Here is a 17,207-nt window from a genome sequence, read left to right as displayed (position 1 = left end):
CTCACAGAGGGATTTAGTGGCTGCTCTCCTGTCCCTTGGAAACGGGAATAGTTACAGGTTTCCTTGCCTGGGTCCTGCACTGCAGACAGTGACAAGGACTGTATCTTATTTATGGTGATCTGTTTATCCACAGAGTGGAGGGCAGTTCTTGGCACATGATAGGTATATAATGGCTTCCCTTTCATGTGTTTCTTTCTATAAAAATGTAAGTGTATAAGTTTCACCTTATTACTTAAACAATCAGAAACAATCACACATGTGCACATGTGTATGCTGTTACTTCTCTTTGCTTTTTTTTTTTTTTTTTAATTTATTTAACAGGATATCCTGAAATTCAGTTCACGGATTGTCTTCATTCTTTTTTTTGGGGGGGGGGTACATTTAATGAAATCCACAAATAAGTGAAGCAATATAAGTGAACAGCTTGATAAAGTTTCACAAAATGAACACAGTATGTAAACAGTACCCAGGCCAAGAAATTAAAAAGTTACCAGAAGCCCCCTTCCGGCCACACTGCCCACTCCAAGGATACCTGTTCTCCTGACTTCTTACTCAGTAGACTAGCTGTGCCTGTTTTTGACTTTATACTTCATGTGCATGGAATGATATGTACGCCCTTTGGTTTCTCTGCTCCACGTGACGTATGAGAGACCCATCTGTGTGGTCGCACATAATTGTAGTTCATTCTGGTTGCTGTATAGATTCTGATTCAGATGAGCTACAGATTTTTAATCTGTTCTACTGCAGATAGACCTGTGGGTTCTTTCCAGTTTGGGGCTATTTTTAATGGTTCCTCACTCTTCTTTATGGCCTCCTAGTAGTCCATCCACATAGGTGTATGGTCATGTATTCAACCAATCTTTTTTGGATGCACATTTAGGTTCTTCCCAATGTTTTTCTATTACAAATAATGTATAAGGTTTTGATTAACTCGTGCGTTATATTAGGAGCATGAAAAAAAAAAAACCCAACTTCATAAGGAAGGAGAGTCCCAGAGAACATTTTTGGGGGGAAGAACTAATCAATTTGGCAGCTCTGCTCAGTTGGTAAAAAGGAATTGCAGAACTTTTCTTAGGAACAGGTTAGTTTGGGGAACATTTTGGGTTTCTCTCATAAAGGAGTAAGGGCTACTATAAGAGAAGGGCTGAGAATCCCGTATCTGTACCTCCTTGGGCACAGCCTCATTCAGAAGATTCTTCTGTTTGTTCTCCTCATTTATTCACTTATTTACATTATTTGTTGTGCATCTTCCTTTTTCGAGACACGTTGTTCTAGCTACCAGGGGCATAGCTCCCTGCCCTCAGGGAGCTCACGTTCTAGTGAGGGAAGTAGCCTAGACAAGACAAAGAAGAAAATGTGTAGTGTGTCAACTAGGAAAATAAAGCTGGGAAGGCAGATTGGGCTGTGGGTGTGCAAGTGTGTGTGTGTGTGTGTGTGTGTGTGTGTGTGTGTGTGTGTGTTGGGGTGTTTGGGTATTGGGGGTAAGACACAGGTCTCCAAGAGCGGTCAGAAAAAGAATGGCTTTCTCTTTCTACTTCTAGCTTACCAAGCCAGATGTAACCAACATTAAGGACACACATGTTTAGCCTAAAAAAATTATGAACTCTCTAAATATGTAGAATTCTGTTATTTTGTCTTTTCCTTAAATTATTTTGCTCCTAATCTGGAATTTCAGATCTTGTAAGGAATTTTTATGAGTCACAGTCACTTATTAATGTGTGTGTTCAAGTGAAAATCATTTACCTGATTCATAAGGATGTGGAAGCTGATCGGAATTCTAATGGAGAGGAGAGAGTATGTCTTCCGGTTTAGGAGACCCAGTGCTTTGCTTCCGGAAACGCTCTAGTTAAAGCCATGGCCCAAGGCTGCTTACACTGGCATGGGGATGGAAATTTCCAATTGTGTGCACCCGAATGGGGCTCATTTTTCTCAACTGCTTTATGGTCATAAGAGATCCCTTAACCTAGATACTGGGGCTGGATAATAATTAGGGTTTCTTGTGAAAGTGTAAAAAAGTTAACAGTATGCCTGAATTTGTAGTAAATGTTATTTTGACATTTATCACACTGCATTATAATTGTTTAATTGTGTCTGTACCTTACTCTGTGTTGTCTTACTCATGCTTGGCCCCCAGTGACCTAGTACCGCCTGTCAAAAGCACCCAGGAAAGCAGGCGCTCAGTAGATTCTTGTTAACACAATGGAGGACTCAACAACAGAGTGCCAGTTTAAATCAGGTTAAAAAAACAATACTAATAAATAAATTCATTTGTTTTTTGTTTGTTTGTTCTGTTTTGTTTTTAGTTGTGATTGAGCCACTGTTGATCAAGACCATATTATTGGGAAGGACTGTTTTCCCAAAAGCTTATCAAAATGTTACAGAATACCTAACCTCACCTGTCTCTGTTTTTTACTTCACTGATTGTATGACCTTGGGTAAATGACTTCTGGAGGACTTGACTTCCTTATCTAAAATAAAAAATCAGGATGATATCTACTTCACGAAGATGTGAATTTTACCAGTGGGTAAAAGTGATTCGGAAACATTTTGGACCCAACTCAAAGCAGGATTTTCTTTGAAGATGGCTCTGTTTTACATACTGATTCAGTCTTCTTGGAAGGCACAGCTTTTGGGTTGGTGTGGAAGTATTAAGTGGTCTTGAAGAGTGTTTTTCTTTTCTTTTTTTTTTATAATTTTATTTTTTAAATTTACCTCCAAATTAGTTAGCATATAGTGCAACAGTGATTTCAGGAGTAGATACCCTAATGCCCCCTACCCAATTAGCCCATCCTTCCTCCCACAACCCCTCCAGTAACCCTCTCTTTGCTCTCCATATTTAAGAGTCTCCTATGTTTTGTCCCCCTCCCTGTTTTTATATTATTTTTGCTTCCCTTCCCTTGTGTTCATCTGTTTTGTCTCTTAAAGTCCTCAAATGAGTGAAGTCATATGATTTTTGTCTTTCTGTGACTAATTTTGCTTAGCATAATACCCTCTAGTTCCATCCATGTAGTTGCAAATGGCAAGATTTCATTCTTTTTGATTGCCAAGTAATACTCCATTGTGTATATATACACCACATCTTCTTTATACATTCATCCATCGATGGACATTTGGGCTCTTTCCATACTTGGCTATTGTCGATAGTGCTGCTGTAAACATGGGGGTGCACGTGCCCCTTCAAAACAGCACGCCTGTATCCCTTGGATAAATACCTAGTAGTACAATTGCTGAGTTGTAGGTAGTTCCATTTTCAATTTTTTGAGGAACCTCCATACTGTTTTCCAGAGCAGCTGCACCAGTTTGCATTCCCACCAGCAGTGCAAAAGAGATCCTCTTTCTCTGCATCCTCGCCAACATCTGTTGTTGCCTGAGTTGTTAATGTGAGCCATTCTGACAGGTGTGAGGTGGTATCTCATTGTGGTTTTGATTTGTATTTCCCTGATGAGGAGTGAAGTTGAGCATTTTTTCATGTGTCAGTCGGCCATCTGGATGTCTTCTTGGAGAAGTGTCTATTCATGTCTTTTGCCCATTTCTTCACTAGATGATTTGTTTTTTGGGTGTTGAGTTTGATAAGTTCTTTATAGATTTTGGATACTAACCCATTATCTGATACGTCGTTTGCAAATATCTTCTCCCATTCTGTCAATTGTTTTTTAGTTTTGCTGATGGTTTCCTTCACTGTGCAGAAATAGTTCATTTTGGCTTTTGTTTCCCTTGCCTCCAGAGATGTGTTGAGTTAAGAAGTTGCTGTGGGCAAGATCAAAGAGGTTTTTGCCTGCTTTCTCCTCAAGGATTTTGATGGCTTCCTGTCTTACATTGAGGTCTTTCATCCATTTTGAGTTTATTTTTGTGTGTGGTGTAAGAATGTGGTCCAGGTTCATTCTTCTGCATGTCGCTGTCCAGTTTTCCCAGCACCACTTGCTGAAGAGACTGTCTTTATTCCATTGGATACTCTTTCCTGCTTTGTCAAAGATTAGTTGGCCATACGTTTGTGGGTCCATTTCTGGGTTCTCTGTTCGGTTCCATTGATCTGAGAGTCTGTTCTTGTGCCAGTACCATACTGTCTTGATGATTACAGCTTTGTAGTATAGCTTGAAGTCTGGGATTGTGATGCCTCCTGCTTTGGTTTTCTTTTTCAAGATTGCTTTGGCTATTAGGGGTCTTTTCTGGTTCCATACAAATTTTAGGATTATTTGTTCTAGCTTTGTGAGGAATGCTGGTGTTACTTTGATAGGGATTGCATTGAATATGTAGATTGCTTGGGTAGCATGGACATTTTAACAATATTTGTTCTTCCTCTCCAGGAGAATGGAATCTTTTTCCATTTTTTGTGTCTTCTTCAATTTCTTTCATAAGCTTTCTATAGTTCTCAGTGTATAGATTTTTCACCTCTTTGGTTAGATTTATTCCTAGGTATTTTATGGTTTTTGGTGCAATTATAAATGGGATCGATTCCTTGATTTCTCTTTCTGTTGTTTCATTGTTGGTGAATAGGAATGCAATCGATTTCTGTGCATTGATTTTATATACTGCCACCCTGCTGAATTCATAAATCAGTTCTAGCAATTTTTTGGTGGAATTTTTGGGTTTTCCATATAGAGTATCATGTCATCTGTGAAGAGTGAAAGTTTGACCTCCTCCTGGCCGATTTGGATGCCTTTTATTTCTTTGTGTTGTCTGATTGCTGAGGCTAAGACTTCCAATACTATGTTGAATAACAGTGGCGAGAGGGGACATCCCTGTCTTGTTCCTGGCCTTAGGGGGAAAGCTCTCAGTTTTTCCCCATTGAGGATGATATTAGTGTTGGGTCTTTCGTATATGACTTTTATGACCTCAAGGTATGCCCCTTCTATCCTTACTTTCTTGAGGGTTTTTATCAAGCAAGGATGCTGTATTTTGTCAAATGCTTTTCTTTGCATCTATTGAGAGGATCGTATGGTTCTTGTCCTTTCTTTTATTGATGTGATGAGTCACATTAATTGTTTTGTGGATATTGAACCAGCTTTGCATCCCAGTTATAAATCCCACTTGGTCGTGGTGAATAATTTTTTTAATGTATTGTTGGATCCGGTTGGCCATTATCTTGTTGAGGATTACTGCATCCATGTTCATTAGGGAAATTGGTCTATAGTTCTCCTTTTTAGTGGGGTCTCTTGTCTGGTTTTGGAATCAAGGTAATGCTGGCTTCATAGAAAGAGTTTGGAAGTTTTCCTTCCATTTCTATTTTTTAGAACAGCTTCAAGAGAATAGGTGTTAACTCTTCCTTAAATGTTTGGTAGAATTTCCTTGGAAAACCTCTGGCCCTGGACTCTTGTTTTTTGGGAGATTTTTGATTACTAATTCAATTTCTTTACTGGTTATGGGTCTGTTCAAATTTTCTATTTCTTCCTGTTTCAGTTTTGGTAGTGTATATGTTTCTAGGAATTTGTCCGTTTCTTCCAGATTGCCCATTTTATTGGCGTATAATTGCTCATAATATTCTCTTATTGTTTTTATTTCTGCTGTGTTGGTTGTGATCTCTCCTCTTTCATTCTTGATTTTATTTATTTGGGTCCTTTCCTTTTTCTTTTTGATCAAAGTGGCTAGGGGTTTATCAGTTTTGTTAATTCTTTCAAAGAACCAGCTTCTGGTTTCATTGATTGAGGAGTGTTTTTCAAAATCTCATCCAATCTTGAGTCTGTGAATTCGTGTTTATTTTCTTTTGTTTGGCAAAATGTATCTCCTCAGTCTTGTTTTGTTTTTTTTTTTTCCCCCCAGCATTGTGCTAATTCCTGTAGATAATTGGAAAAAGCCTTATTAATAGGTGGTTTGAGTAAATTTGTTATTTGAATGGGAAGACCAACACATGAGACAGTTGTTAGGACACTAAGACAAAATATAAACAAAGGGCAGATTTTTGATAATCTGTAACAGTACCACAGAAATTCGAGGAGGACTAAAGAAGTGTGTAACTGGGAATTGAAGGATTAATGAGATTTGCATGGTAGACAGGAGCGCAGAAGCCCCCGGATGGAAGGCTTTTGAGCAGGAGCAGTGTGGATAAATCTGTAATTAAGAAAGATCCATCTGGCAGCTTTGTGTAGGAGATAAAGACTGGAAAGCTAGCTCCTTAACAGGAATCGTGTAAGCCACGTGGGTACCTGAAATCTTTGAGGGAGAGGTGTTGGCTAGAGCAAAGTCCTAAAGCTCAGTCCTCTGAGCATGGGTGCACCTGTGCGGGTCCGTGGCTCAGCTGACCTTGGTGAAGCTGCATAGAGAACCTGAAGTCTAGAAACTGACCGTAAGTTGAATAGTTCTTACTTGCCTCTTAGGATAATTATGAGGATTAAATGAGATAAAGAATTATGTAATGAAGCACTCAGTGAATGCAACTTAACTATTTATTATGTAGCTGCACTTCCCTAGAGCCCTGGTTCTGGAAATGTCCTCAGACCCCCACACTGGTATCGCCTGTGAGGTTGCTCCAAGTAGCTCTGCAAGGTGGTGGGCAGGGAAAAGTTTGAGAACTGCCCCAGGGAATCCTGCCCTTGGGATTCCAGAACAAAGAGAGGGAGAGAATTTAAAAGAGGGGCCAAGAACAGTGTCCTTTGCAGTGTAGGAGGTAACAGGCACCGAGAAGGTTGTGAAATTTAGGGAGAGGAAAGCAGTGATTTTTTGCAGTGCCCACAAACTAACAGCTGTACACACAAAGTTTAATTAATATTTGTTTCTATGTTATTGAAGACAGCTGGTTTAGTAGTATGTTGGGGATGGAAGGAAGATTTCAGGGCAGTTATATATAATATGTATAATGTATATACTACATTAGAAATTTATTACTGCATGGACTTTACATCTTCTGTTTAGGGATATTTCTGGACTGCCTACCTCCTGTGACTGGGCATTGTGCTGTCTACCTGCTGTAAAAAGAAAGTGGGATGTGACTCTTGCTTTCAGAGGCTTCACGGAATTACACTTTTTAAAGGATTTGAAGGGATCTTTTGCCGTAACTCCTCTGGCTATAGAGAATAAACACTCTGATCTCCTCTCTGCTGACGCCAGAAGTTAATGTGTGGTTGTCTTCCTGTCGGTGCAAGGCCTACATTGAAACTACCTAATTTCTCCCGAAAGCATTCTGAACATCGACTTTATTTTTAATTTGTTTATTATTTTCTGGCTCCGGATATACCTTCGGGATCATTGAAATCTTTTGCAGTGTTTTATGTCCCTGTTTAACACGGGCCACCTGGGGTTTTTCATGGAGAGCTGTGCCTGATGGTCCGTCCCCATCCCCACTCGCGTCACCAGTGCAAGCAGCGAACACAGTAGCCTGAAATACAATAAATTGACTTCTCTGCTTCATCCATTTAGCCCTTATTTACTGCCCATTGTGTGCAGGACACCGAGACGATAATGGTGAAGCAGTGTCAACAAAACACGGCTCGTGCCCGAGGCCACGTGCATCGAGGCCGAGTGGCCCAGACGTAGCGGACCTGCCTGGGGCTTGGTGGGAGGGCAGCCACGTGTTCAGAGGGTCTCCAGCACGGGCCGGAGTTCAGATTTGCAAATGTGTGTCTTGAAACCTTACCATTTCTTGGAAACGGACGACTTGGTAGTTGAGATTGCACAGGGAATGCAGGCGCTGTGCTCGCGCGTGATCGTGACTCCCCAGTTTGACATCTCAGAGACACTTGCAGAAAACGCAAGTGGAGCTCACTCCCCAGAGATGACGATGATTGGACAGTCAATGCGAATGATCGTGTGTCATGATTATGTTTTTTGCTTTGGTTTGGTCTTATTGAGGGTCATTGACATACGTGTCTCGGGCGTGCCGCACCGTAGCTCAGTACTCGTGTGTAGTACGAAGGGAGTGCGTTTCCGTTGCACGCGGACCAAGCAGCCTGCTCATTTCCCATTTGCTTTGGACTTCGGGGCTGGGGTGGGTGGGTAGTCAGACTGCTGGCAGTCTTTCACTGTCTTCTGTTTCTGTCCAAACCCCCCAGAGAAAAGTAGCTGGACCTTAGTACACCACTTTCAGAAGGTTGCCAAGACCAGACCTGGACCTAAGTGTTTGCAGTAGGCAGAGCGGTCAGTGGTTTCCTTTCATAGCCAGTGAGCGTTGAGAAGGTGAACTTAAAGCGAGATGAGATCTTCTTTAAATTAAAGGTTTTGTGATCATCACAGCGCTAGAATACCGATTGGCTATTTGAAGACCTGGTGGAATATAATTTTTGTAATTTATGTGTTTGGGTTTTTTTCCTCAAGCTGCTGAATATTGACAGAAATGCCCCCTTAGTCCTACTCAGCTACCCAAGGAATGTTGGTGTCTTAGGAACATAGAGCCCAGGATGAAAAATAGAGTTAAGGCATTTGGGGGTTTCAGAGCTGAAAAAAGTGGGGGTTTTTTGTTTGTGTTTTTTTTTTAATGTTTATTTGTTTATTTGGGGGTTTTTTTTGGTTTTTTTGAGAGAGAGATAGAGAGCGAGCAGGGGAGGGACAGAGAGAGAGGGAGACAGAATCCCAAGCAGGCTCCGTGCTGTCAGCACAGAGCCCGATGTGGGGCCCAAACCCATGAACCATGAGATCATGACCTGAGCTGAAAGCAAGAGTTGGATGCTTAACCAACTGAGCCACCCAGGCGCCCCTGAAAAAACTTTTTTAAAGAAGGAAAGCAAGTGAGCCAAAGTATGTGTGTTTATTTTGTTTTGTTTTCATGATGGCTTTTGAATTCACCTCTTTTCCCCTTCTCTTCTGTTTTCTGCAGTGAACACCTACCTCTTCATGATGCAGGCTCAAGGCATTCTGATCCGGGACAACATGAGAACCATCGGAGCTCAGGTTTATGAGCAGGTGGTTCGGAGTGCTTATGCCAAGAGGAACAGCAGCGTGAATGACTCAGGTATATTTTTAGTCAAGAGATGGTCTGATTAGAATGTCTCCTCCCCAGAGAGGTAAATTTGGTTCGAATAATTATTTTTGATGAGAAAAAGTGCATTGTAAAAGAGAGAAGGTTTGGCCGAGCCTTCCCTTCTTCCTAAAAAAGAGGTTCTTGCAAAATGAATCCTTCTTCGTGTTGCCAACACTAGACTCAAGGTGACTGGATGACTCCAGTTTTGCTCCTGATACTTTTCAGGGTTGGGGGGGTAAAGAATATCTTTTAAGACCCCTTTTTTCAGCCTCTAAGAGGGGACTAAAATTAAGCTTATGTTTAGGACACCAGCAAAACAGTTGTTTCTGGAAAGAATTTGATTTCAAAAAATGTTCCATACAGCCAACAAGGAAAAACAGAACTTGGTTGGACTTCCTCACACTTGCTCATTTTATGGCTCAACGTTGTGGGGTTGGTTGGATCGTTGGTTGGTGGGTTGGTTTTGTCTCGTTAGTTGCACGTAGTGGTGGTCCACGGTATTTTCAAAGTAAATTTGGCCGTGGTTGCCAAACAGGAAGAGTTGCTCCAACTCTGTTCTTCCTGTTGGACTGTGCTTGAATTTCGCCAGCCCCATAGGACTTGCTTACCTCGTTGGTTATGAGTGCTTTAATTGAGACTTAACAGATTTCCATTTCATAATAATCACATCATCTGGGACAGCCTCCGCAAATTAACAGCCACTTCTGGAAGAAATGTTCAATAGTTTGCCTGGTTTATCTTCCCTAGTCAGGTGTGGTTTTCATCCTGTGGTTTAATTCCAGCTATGTGGCTGAGTTTGGTAGTCAGAATCCTTCAGCTTTGCAGAAAGCTTTTGAGACTATTCAGCTAAAGATAGCAGTGATGGACGCAAGAGTGAACATTTCTGCCTTCTCAGTCTTTTGGAACTTTTACCTGTGGCTTTTATTATCTTACAAGCACTAATTATATAAAGAGGAAAAAAGAACACAGAGGTTAGATGGCTTGCCTAACAGTATATGAAAAGAGCTTGTTCCTGAATCATGGTTTTGACTCTAACTATTTTTATAAAGGCTATACACAGCAAGTTCTTCACCTTTGAAAGCTGTCTTTTTGGTCTCTCTTTTTAACTCCTCCAAAAATTGAACATAGAAAGTATTTCCAGATGGTTAAATGGGACGGTCGTGAGGCGTCTCTTGTCTGGCCAGGGATGTATTTTATTTAAAAAATAGACACCCCCGAGATTTTATTTTGCTAAGCATTTATGATTTGCCTTTGTATTTCTTTAACTGAGACCCAATGTGCTTTCCTGTGGCTTTATTACCAATTTCACTCAAGCCTAGTGCAATATCATAAAATGAGTATAGTTGAAGAAATATTCTTGCCTCCAAATCAGCCTTCTCTAAGTTCTGAGATTGTCCAGAGCTCACTGTAGAATGTGAAGTTGCTTTGCAAACACTGCAAATGAAAATTCTGTGGTGCTTGGGATCTCGGGAGAAAGCATTGCCTCTCAAAGGGAAGTGAAATCCTTAAAAGAATTGACCACATCCTTGTTTATCATCAGTCTGGCCTGCTGGCCAACTTAGCAACAAAGGACTACAGTTAGCAAACCAAAGCTTTAATACTTCCTTTCTTCTTGTTTGCAAAGAGCAAGTGATTGGCTTTTCAGAGCCTTTCGGCCAAATTGTGGTTTCATTAAACAATTGGCCTGAGCCCTGAACCAGATCTGGAAGAGGAATCCATACAGTTTCTAAAGGCATGAGAGAAGGCTGAGCACACTTTCCTAATTCATCGTGTATGACATTAGATTTTGCAAATAATCTGCTCAAACATCATCACCCTTGACTCAAGCATCCTGTCAGGTGGACAGGATTTTATGTTACTTCCATTTTGCACAGGTAGCACAAATAATCTTAGAAGCGTTGGAGTGACTTGTTCAGGTGACTTTGCCCGAACCCTGCCCCAAACCTGCTTTTCGTTGTGTGATGAAACTAGGGAGTCCTTTGACTACTCATCAGCCTTCCCCCTGATGAATCAGTCAGGAAAAAAGGAACATTTGTGCTGTCATGACATTTATCCGGTCCAAGTCTCCATGCCTCTCCAAAGTTAGATGATACTGGGACGTCCATCTGGGCATTTGGTGAGTTAGTCTGTTCTCTCTCAGAAGTTAGAGGGCCACAGGCAGCTGCCCTTCCTACAAGCACAGGATCTCACTAATCACCCTGAAACTTGAAAATCAAGTGGTGCCCTCGGAAGACGTATCCAGGGACCCATTGTGATTTGACTTTGCGTGTGTTTATTTTCAAATTGTCATAGACCAAAATAATTCTTCCCAGCATCCCTCTGGTGGGAATAGTCACCCATTTTGTGTCCATGGTGTCTGTTTCCCTTATAAATTGGAAGTCTTTAGCTGTCAGGGACTGTGTTACTACGCACTCGACACTTTGCTTGCACTGCCTCATGGACTTGTCGTAGGAACTCAGTAAGGCGACTGCCGCGTTCCCACTTTAGGGATGAGAAGGTAAAATACAGGGCTCGGTGGGGCTGTGGGGTAGGGCTTGCCGACCTCCGGATGCCGGCAGCCTTCGCGGCCTCTCTGGTCTGGAAGCCCCAGCACGTTGCACACCGCCTAGCACACAGAAGGCCCTCAGGAAGTGGTTTTTGAGTGTGTGAGTGAATAGATTTAACAAAACATTTTAAGTGTTGTAACCTAATTCTGAGATTACCATCTTAATTGGCTTCCATGTTCCTGGCACATCCTTGGGGAGTGAGTTTTAAAGAGGAAATATCATTTCATTGGAAAGGTATCCAGTGAAAACCCACCATTTTTATTCATTTCAAAGCAGTGCCAGGCAGAGAGGGCACTCTCGACCTGATCCTGCTGAGATAGTGGGTGACCGTCATTTCTGACCCGACCACTCCCACCACGGGCTTGACTAGGGTAGCAGGACGGAGGTGGCCCACGAGCTCCACTGCCCCACCGTGGACACAGTGCTGGGGCCCATGCCCATCTTCAAAGGCTTTCATTAGGCCAAGTGTAGCCAAAAAGCTTAGTGTGGCATTTAAATAATGCTGGCTTTATCCTTGAAAGCCAAAGTGGTGATTGTCCAATAAGAATGCACTTGTCAGGGGTGCCTGGGTGGCTCAGTCGGTTGGGCGTCCGACTTTGGCTCAGGTCATGATCTCACAGCTTGTGAGTTCGAGCCCCGCATCAGGCTCTGTGCTGACAGCTCAGGGCCTGGAGCCTGCTTCAGATTCTGTATCCCCCTCTCTCTCCGCCCCCACCCACTCGCATTCTGTCTCTGTCTCTCTCAAAAATGAATAAACATTAAAAAAAAAATAATAAAAAAAAAAAAGAATGCACTTGTCAGGATCAGGACTGTGAGCCAGGAGATACACCTGAAGTAATAATAACCTGGAGAGGAGGCTTCTCTGTGCCGTGTGTGTGTGTGACCTCAGGAATCCTGCAGAATTTACTGTGAGCAGTAGGGGAGATGCTCAAAGAACATTGACATCAGAATGGGTCATCTGGGTTCATGTCTTCTAGCCACTTAGGATTGTTTTTAAGTTTATTTATTACTTTTTTAGTGATCTCTATGCCCGATATGGGGGCTTAAACCCATGACTCTGAGATCAAGAGTCACACACTCCTCTGACTGAGTCAGCCAGGGCGTCCCCACCCACTTAGTTTTATAAATGAGGCGAGTGGTTGGGGGACCGGGCCTTTCTCATCCTTAAATATGAGTTTGCAGGTGCCATTCTACTTGGTAACTTTTACCCAGAGGGAGATTTCTTGCCTCTGTACACACGTGTGTCCGCACATGCACACAGACCTTCCCACACTTACAGCCCCAACCCCTTTATAGTCACGTGCTCAGAAAAATGTTCTCTTGTCCACATCCTTGGAAACAGATCTGTTGCCATAGGCAAATAAAGTGAATAAAGTCATTGCCAGGGCACTGTGCAATAGATTCAGTGAGCTAGATATTCTTAACCTCTTTGTCTCTGGTTGTTGTTTTTCTTTATTTTTTAGGAAAAGAAAATTTTTTTAAGTTTGTTTGTTTTGAGAGAGAGTGCACGCGCTCATGCGAGCAGGGGAGGGGCAGAGAGAGAACGAGAGAGAGAATCGCAAGCAGGCTCCACACTGTCAGCATGGAGCCTGATGCAGGGCTCGAACTCATGAACCACGAGATAATGACCTGAGCTGAAATCAAGAGTCAGACGCTTAACCGACTAAGCCACCCAGGTGCCCCTCTTTCTGTCTGGTTTTTGGGTGCTCAGTCCATGGTCTTCCTTGTGTCTACTCCCCCAGCAGGTGCAAGGTCATCCTTAGGCCTGTTAACTCGAGAAAAATGCTAATTCTTTGTATTTTACAGATATTTGTTCTGATGACAGCTTGCTAGTATATACACATTTCCACATTTTTCAAGCAGAGAGGGGGAGTGTTTGGTCTTTTCTCAAATGGAAGGGGAAAGTGGTGGTTCTTCCTGGGATCTGTTGGTCAGCATTTCCCAGTCCCAGCTCAACTGGCTTTGGCAAGATAAGGGAGAGGGCAGACGTTTGCCCCTCCTAAACACTGGGGTAGCCGTGCCAACCTGAGTGCACACTGGAAACTCCCAGGGGTTGGGGCTTTAAAAAATACCGGTGCCTGCACCCCTCCCCCAGAGGTTCTTACTTCATCAGTCTGGGAAACAGCCTGTGTGTTATTAGGGTTTTTACAAGCTTCATAGACGATTCTAATGTGCAGATGTGGCTGCCGAAGCCCTGCTGGAAAGCAAAGTTGAGTAAGCAGGCCATCTGAATTTGTAGGTACGAAGGCTATCTGCTGTTTTCCTGTTTTATAAATGCAAAAACAGTACCTTCTTTGCCTTTCTGTCTCCTTTGCTGGAGGAATATGTCCTGATTTAAAACAGATTCGACTGAAAACACAAAGCCTCGGCCAGAGAAAGTCAGCCAGCTTGTTTTCCCGCCCAGCTGCTCCCTCCCTCATTCAGCAGAGAGGAAGAGGAAGGGGCTCCTGGCTGGCCCAGTCAGCACCGTGCGACCCTTCATCTCGGGGTTGTGAGTTCCAGCCCCATGCTGGGTGTAGAGGTCACTTAAAAATAAAGTCTTCAAAAAAAGAGAGGAAGAGGAAGAAGCTGTCATTTGGAAGCTCCCGTTTCTGGGCAGCTGGAGAGGAGGACTGGGCACCCACGGTAACTACATAGTTTTACCAGGTCACGAGCAGCTAATTTCCTCTGCCTCTTCCACTTCTTTGAAAGGTTTCTACCGGTGCGAAAGCAAATTTTACTTAAATGTTTATGTAAAAAATTTAAAGTTAGAAATGAGGAAATGAAGGTTTTTGTGGGCCTTTTCCCCCCTCACGGTGTAGGGCAAGGTTACTTCTACTTAGGAGTTGTTTATTTGTGGGGGTTAAAAAAAATAGTTTATTAATATAGTAATCAGAAGGGAAAAAATGAGTGATGTTGATTTGGTCTTGTTTGTTTCATGCTCGTTGCTACTAGGTTTATTAGTGTTTGAAGAGAGTAGAAGGGGCTTTATAGGATCATTAGGTTTAGAAAGTGTCTTGTCTCTTCTCCTACATCATGGTAACTGTTATCTTTTTTCTTCTTCTTTCCTGTTTAGGCTGTAGTTCTAAAGCTTGGTTCTGTCATTGCCCAGAATTATTATTCTCTTCTGTGTGTGTGTTTTATTACTATTATTTGCTTATGAAAATGCTATTACATTGCCCCTGGGAATTTCTTCTCCTTCAGAGAGGCAAATGTAGTTACTGTGATGCTGTTTTGAAGAAGCTTCTCCCTCTGCACATGTACATATCACAAAATACACATTTTCTAGTACACATGAAAACTTTTCTTAAAGAGAATCGTTTATAGATTTAAACACACACACATATGTATATCTACATATATCTACATATATCTACATGATTAAGAAGTAAAATCAGGATTATCCAGAGTAATGATTAGTATTGGAGGTTTGAAATGTTAATACTTTCAAAAAGGATCAGTTTAGGACAGGTGTACATGTATGAGCTGAGGACTTTTGAACTCATTTCTGTTGTAAATGTGATTTTGCCTTTAGGGTTCGTGCTGGCTTTGTTTTTGGCGATATGATGCAGGCTTGGTGTTTTTCAGGAAAGCTGCTAGTGAAAAGGACAGAAAGCATTTTGTTCTTTTCCTCCCCTATTAAGAAATTTAGTTCTCTTCAAGTCAACGCTCACTGAGTTGTGTCCTGTGAGCGCTTATAGAGTACACAGCCCTGCGCCTGTATAAAAGGGTTCCCTGTACTTACTCACTGTTTGATTCTTGGAAACCATCTCACAGTGTTTTTTAAAAAAAATATGAGTTGAAGATTGTATAATTCTCAGGTACAAAAGTGAGTTTGAGTAGAAAGTTTTAATTTCGTAGAAGCTGCATGAATCCCCAAGGATCGGTAAGAGAGATTTTAATACTCTGAAAAAATAGTACAGTGTAATGGAAAGATCACTAACCCAGAGTTACCCATGTACTGGCCAGGTCTCCTTGTACCAGTTGTGTAGACACGGTTTCTTTTTCTGTAAAAAAAAAATAAGAAGAAGTTGGAGGGCCCCCTTCATACAGATCCCAGGAAAGAGGCATCAACTCCACACTCCTAAAGCCTCCTCACTAAAATGACAGTAAAGAGTGCGTGCGTGTGTGTGTGTGTGTGTGTGTGTGTGTGTGTGTTGAATGGCATAAACCCTGAAGAATGAGGAGAACAAGAAGGGAGACCACAGCAAAAAATTTTGGAAGTTGGAAAGCAGACAGACCAGTGATAAAGGGCTCAAAAGACCCAAGAAAACTGACTGATAATGCGGCTGCAGGGAAAGCCGAAAACGACCCCAGAATCCCCCAGAAGCTCAGGAATTAGCAATATTAAGTACTTTTGCAGATAAGACTAAAAGTGGCAGCCTAGGTAAAGATAGATTGAAGGCTATTTAAAAAGCAGTCAGAAACCCAGATTCTCCCCTATCCTGGCAAAGAACTAGAGACTTGATAACCCTCAGAGGTGGTAAGACAGAGGCCCCTCAACTTGAGGGCACCTGGCTTGGCTTAGGTGCCCTATTCTCCTCAGTCCCAATGTGCCTGTGGCAGGGACTGAACCATTCTGCCAGGAGGTTAGCAGAGTCCTCTAGGGACACCTGGCTGGCTCAGTTGGTAAGTGCGTGCAACACTTGATCTCAGGGTTGTGAGTTCGAGCCCCATGTTGGATATAGAGGTTGCTTTAAAAAAATCTTTATAAAAGAATAGAGTTCTCTGGGGAATCTGATTGGACCAAGAAGAAAGCCCCTAAGGAACTGACGCTGGAGGCTTCCAAACCAGACTTCTTGCCACAACATTCTGCAACGCAGAAGCTCAGTCCAAGCCCTGCCAGGTAGCTGGTTAGTCCCCTCTGAAATACAAGCGGATAACCAAGGAAGACTGTGTTAGGAATCAAAACGGACAAGCAGCAGCAAATCAGGAGAAAACAGGCCATGCTGGGAGAAGAAAACTCAGAATACCTATCACATACGTTCTCCAGGGTGTGGGGAAAGGGATTGCAAACATGAAAAGAAGTATATTGTAAGAAATGGACATTCAGAAGTAAAAAGGACTTGTTAAAATAAAAAATAGCAGGAATGATAATTAAAAAGAAGGGTTGGGTAAAACGAGGAAACCTTTTAGAAGGCAGAGCAGAAAAGTGGCAAGATGGTGAGTTAGAAGAGTTGAGAGGGACACCCGGGGGGCTTAGTCGGTTAAGTGTCCAACTCCTGATTTCAGCTCAGGTCTTGATGTCACAGGTCATGGGTTCAAGCCCTGCATCAGGCTCTGATCTGACAGGGCAGAGCCTGCTTGGAATTCTCTCTCTCCTTCTCTCTGTCCCTCCCCCACTCACACATGCTCTCTAAGTAAATAAATAAACATTAAAAGGCAGGCGGGGGGTGCGGGGAGTGTCTGGGTGGCTCAGTCTGTTAAGCATCTGACTTCAGCTCAGGTCACGACCTTGCAGTCCATGAGTTCGAGCCCCGTGTCGGGCTCTGGGTTGATGGCTCGGAGCCTGGAGCCTGCTTCCGATTCTGTGTCTCCCTCTCTCTGTGCCCCTCCCCCGTTCATGCTCTGTCTCTGTCTCAAAAATAAATAAACGTTAAAAAAAAATAAAAAAAAAAAATACTACTCTTCCTGCCCCCAAATTCTAGAACAGGAGGACATGAATTTCTACACGGTAAAGGTCCACCAAATGGTCAACACAGCGGGTGACAATAGACCCCAAAATAGAAATGTAACATTTCCTGACCCCAGAGGAAGTTCATCACACTCTGGGAAAGCAATTCCCGGTCACCTTT

At 42.5% G+C, this 17,207-nt stretch overlaps 1 protein-coding gene across 2 annotated transcripts in view; it reads left to right on the top strand.

Annotated features, from left to right (window-relative positions):
- Nucleotides 1-17,207, top strand: part of B4GALT5 (beta-1,4-galactosyltransferase 5) — a 76,450-nt gene that overhangs the window by 47,899 nt on the left and 11,344 nt on the right. Inside the window, exons 1-2 of one of the 2 annotated variants that reach the window (XM_058685915.1) lie at nt 8,048-8,067; nt 8,744-8,878. In XM_058685915.1, the coding sequence (XP_058541898.1) occupies nt 8,761-8,878 (118 nt within the window). In that variant the 5' untranslated portion in view covers nt 8,048-8,067; nt 8,744-8,760. Of the gene's footprint in view, nt 1-8,047; nt 8,068-8,743; nt 8,879-17,207 lie in introns of those variants that run through there. The other variant, XM_058685914.1, reaches the window with a different exon arrangement.

The sequence above is a fragment of the Neofelis nebulosa genome, chromosome 9 (genome assembly GCF_028018385.1).
Source record: "Neofelis nebulosa isolate mNeoNeb1 chromosome 9, mNeoNeb1.pri, whole genome shotgun sequence".
Taxonomy (NCBI): domain Eukaryota; kingdom Metazoa; phylum Chordata; class Mammalia; order Carnivora; family Felidae; genus Neofelis; species Neofelis nebulosa.
Note: the sequence above shows the minus strand (reverse complement) of the source record. Positions and strands in the feature narration are given on the sequence as shown.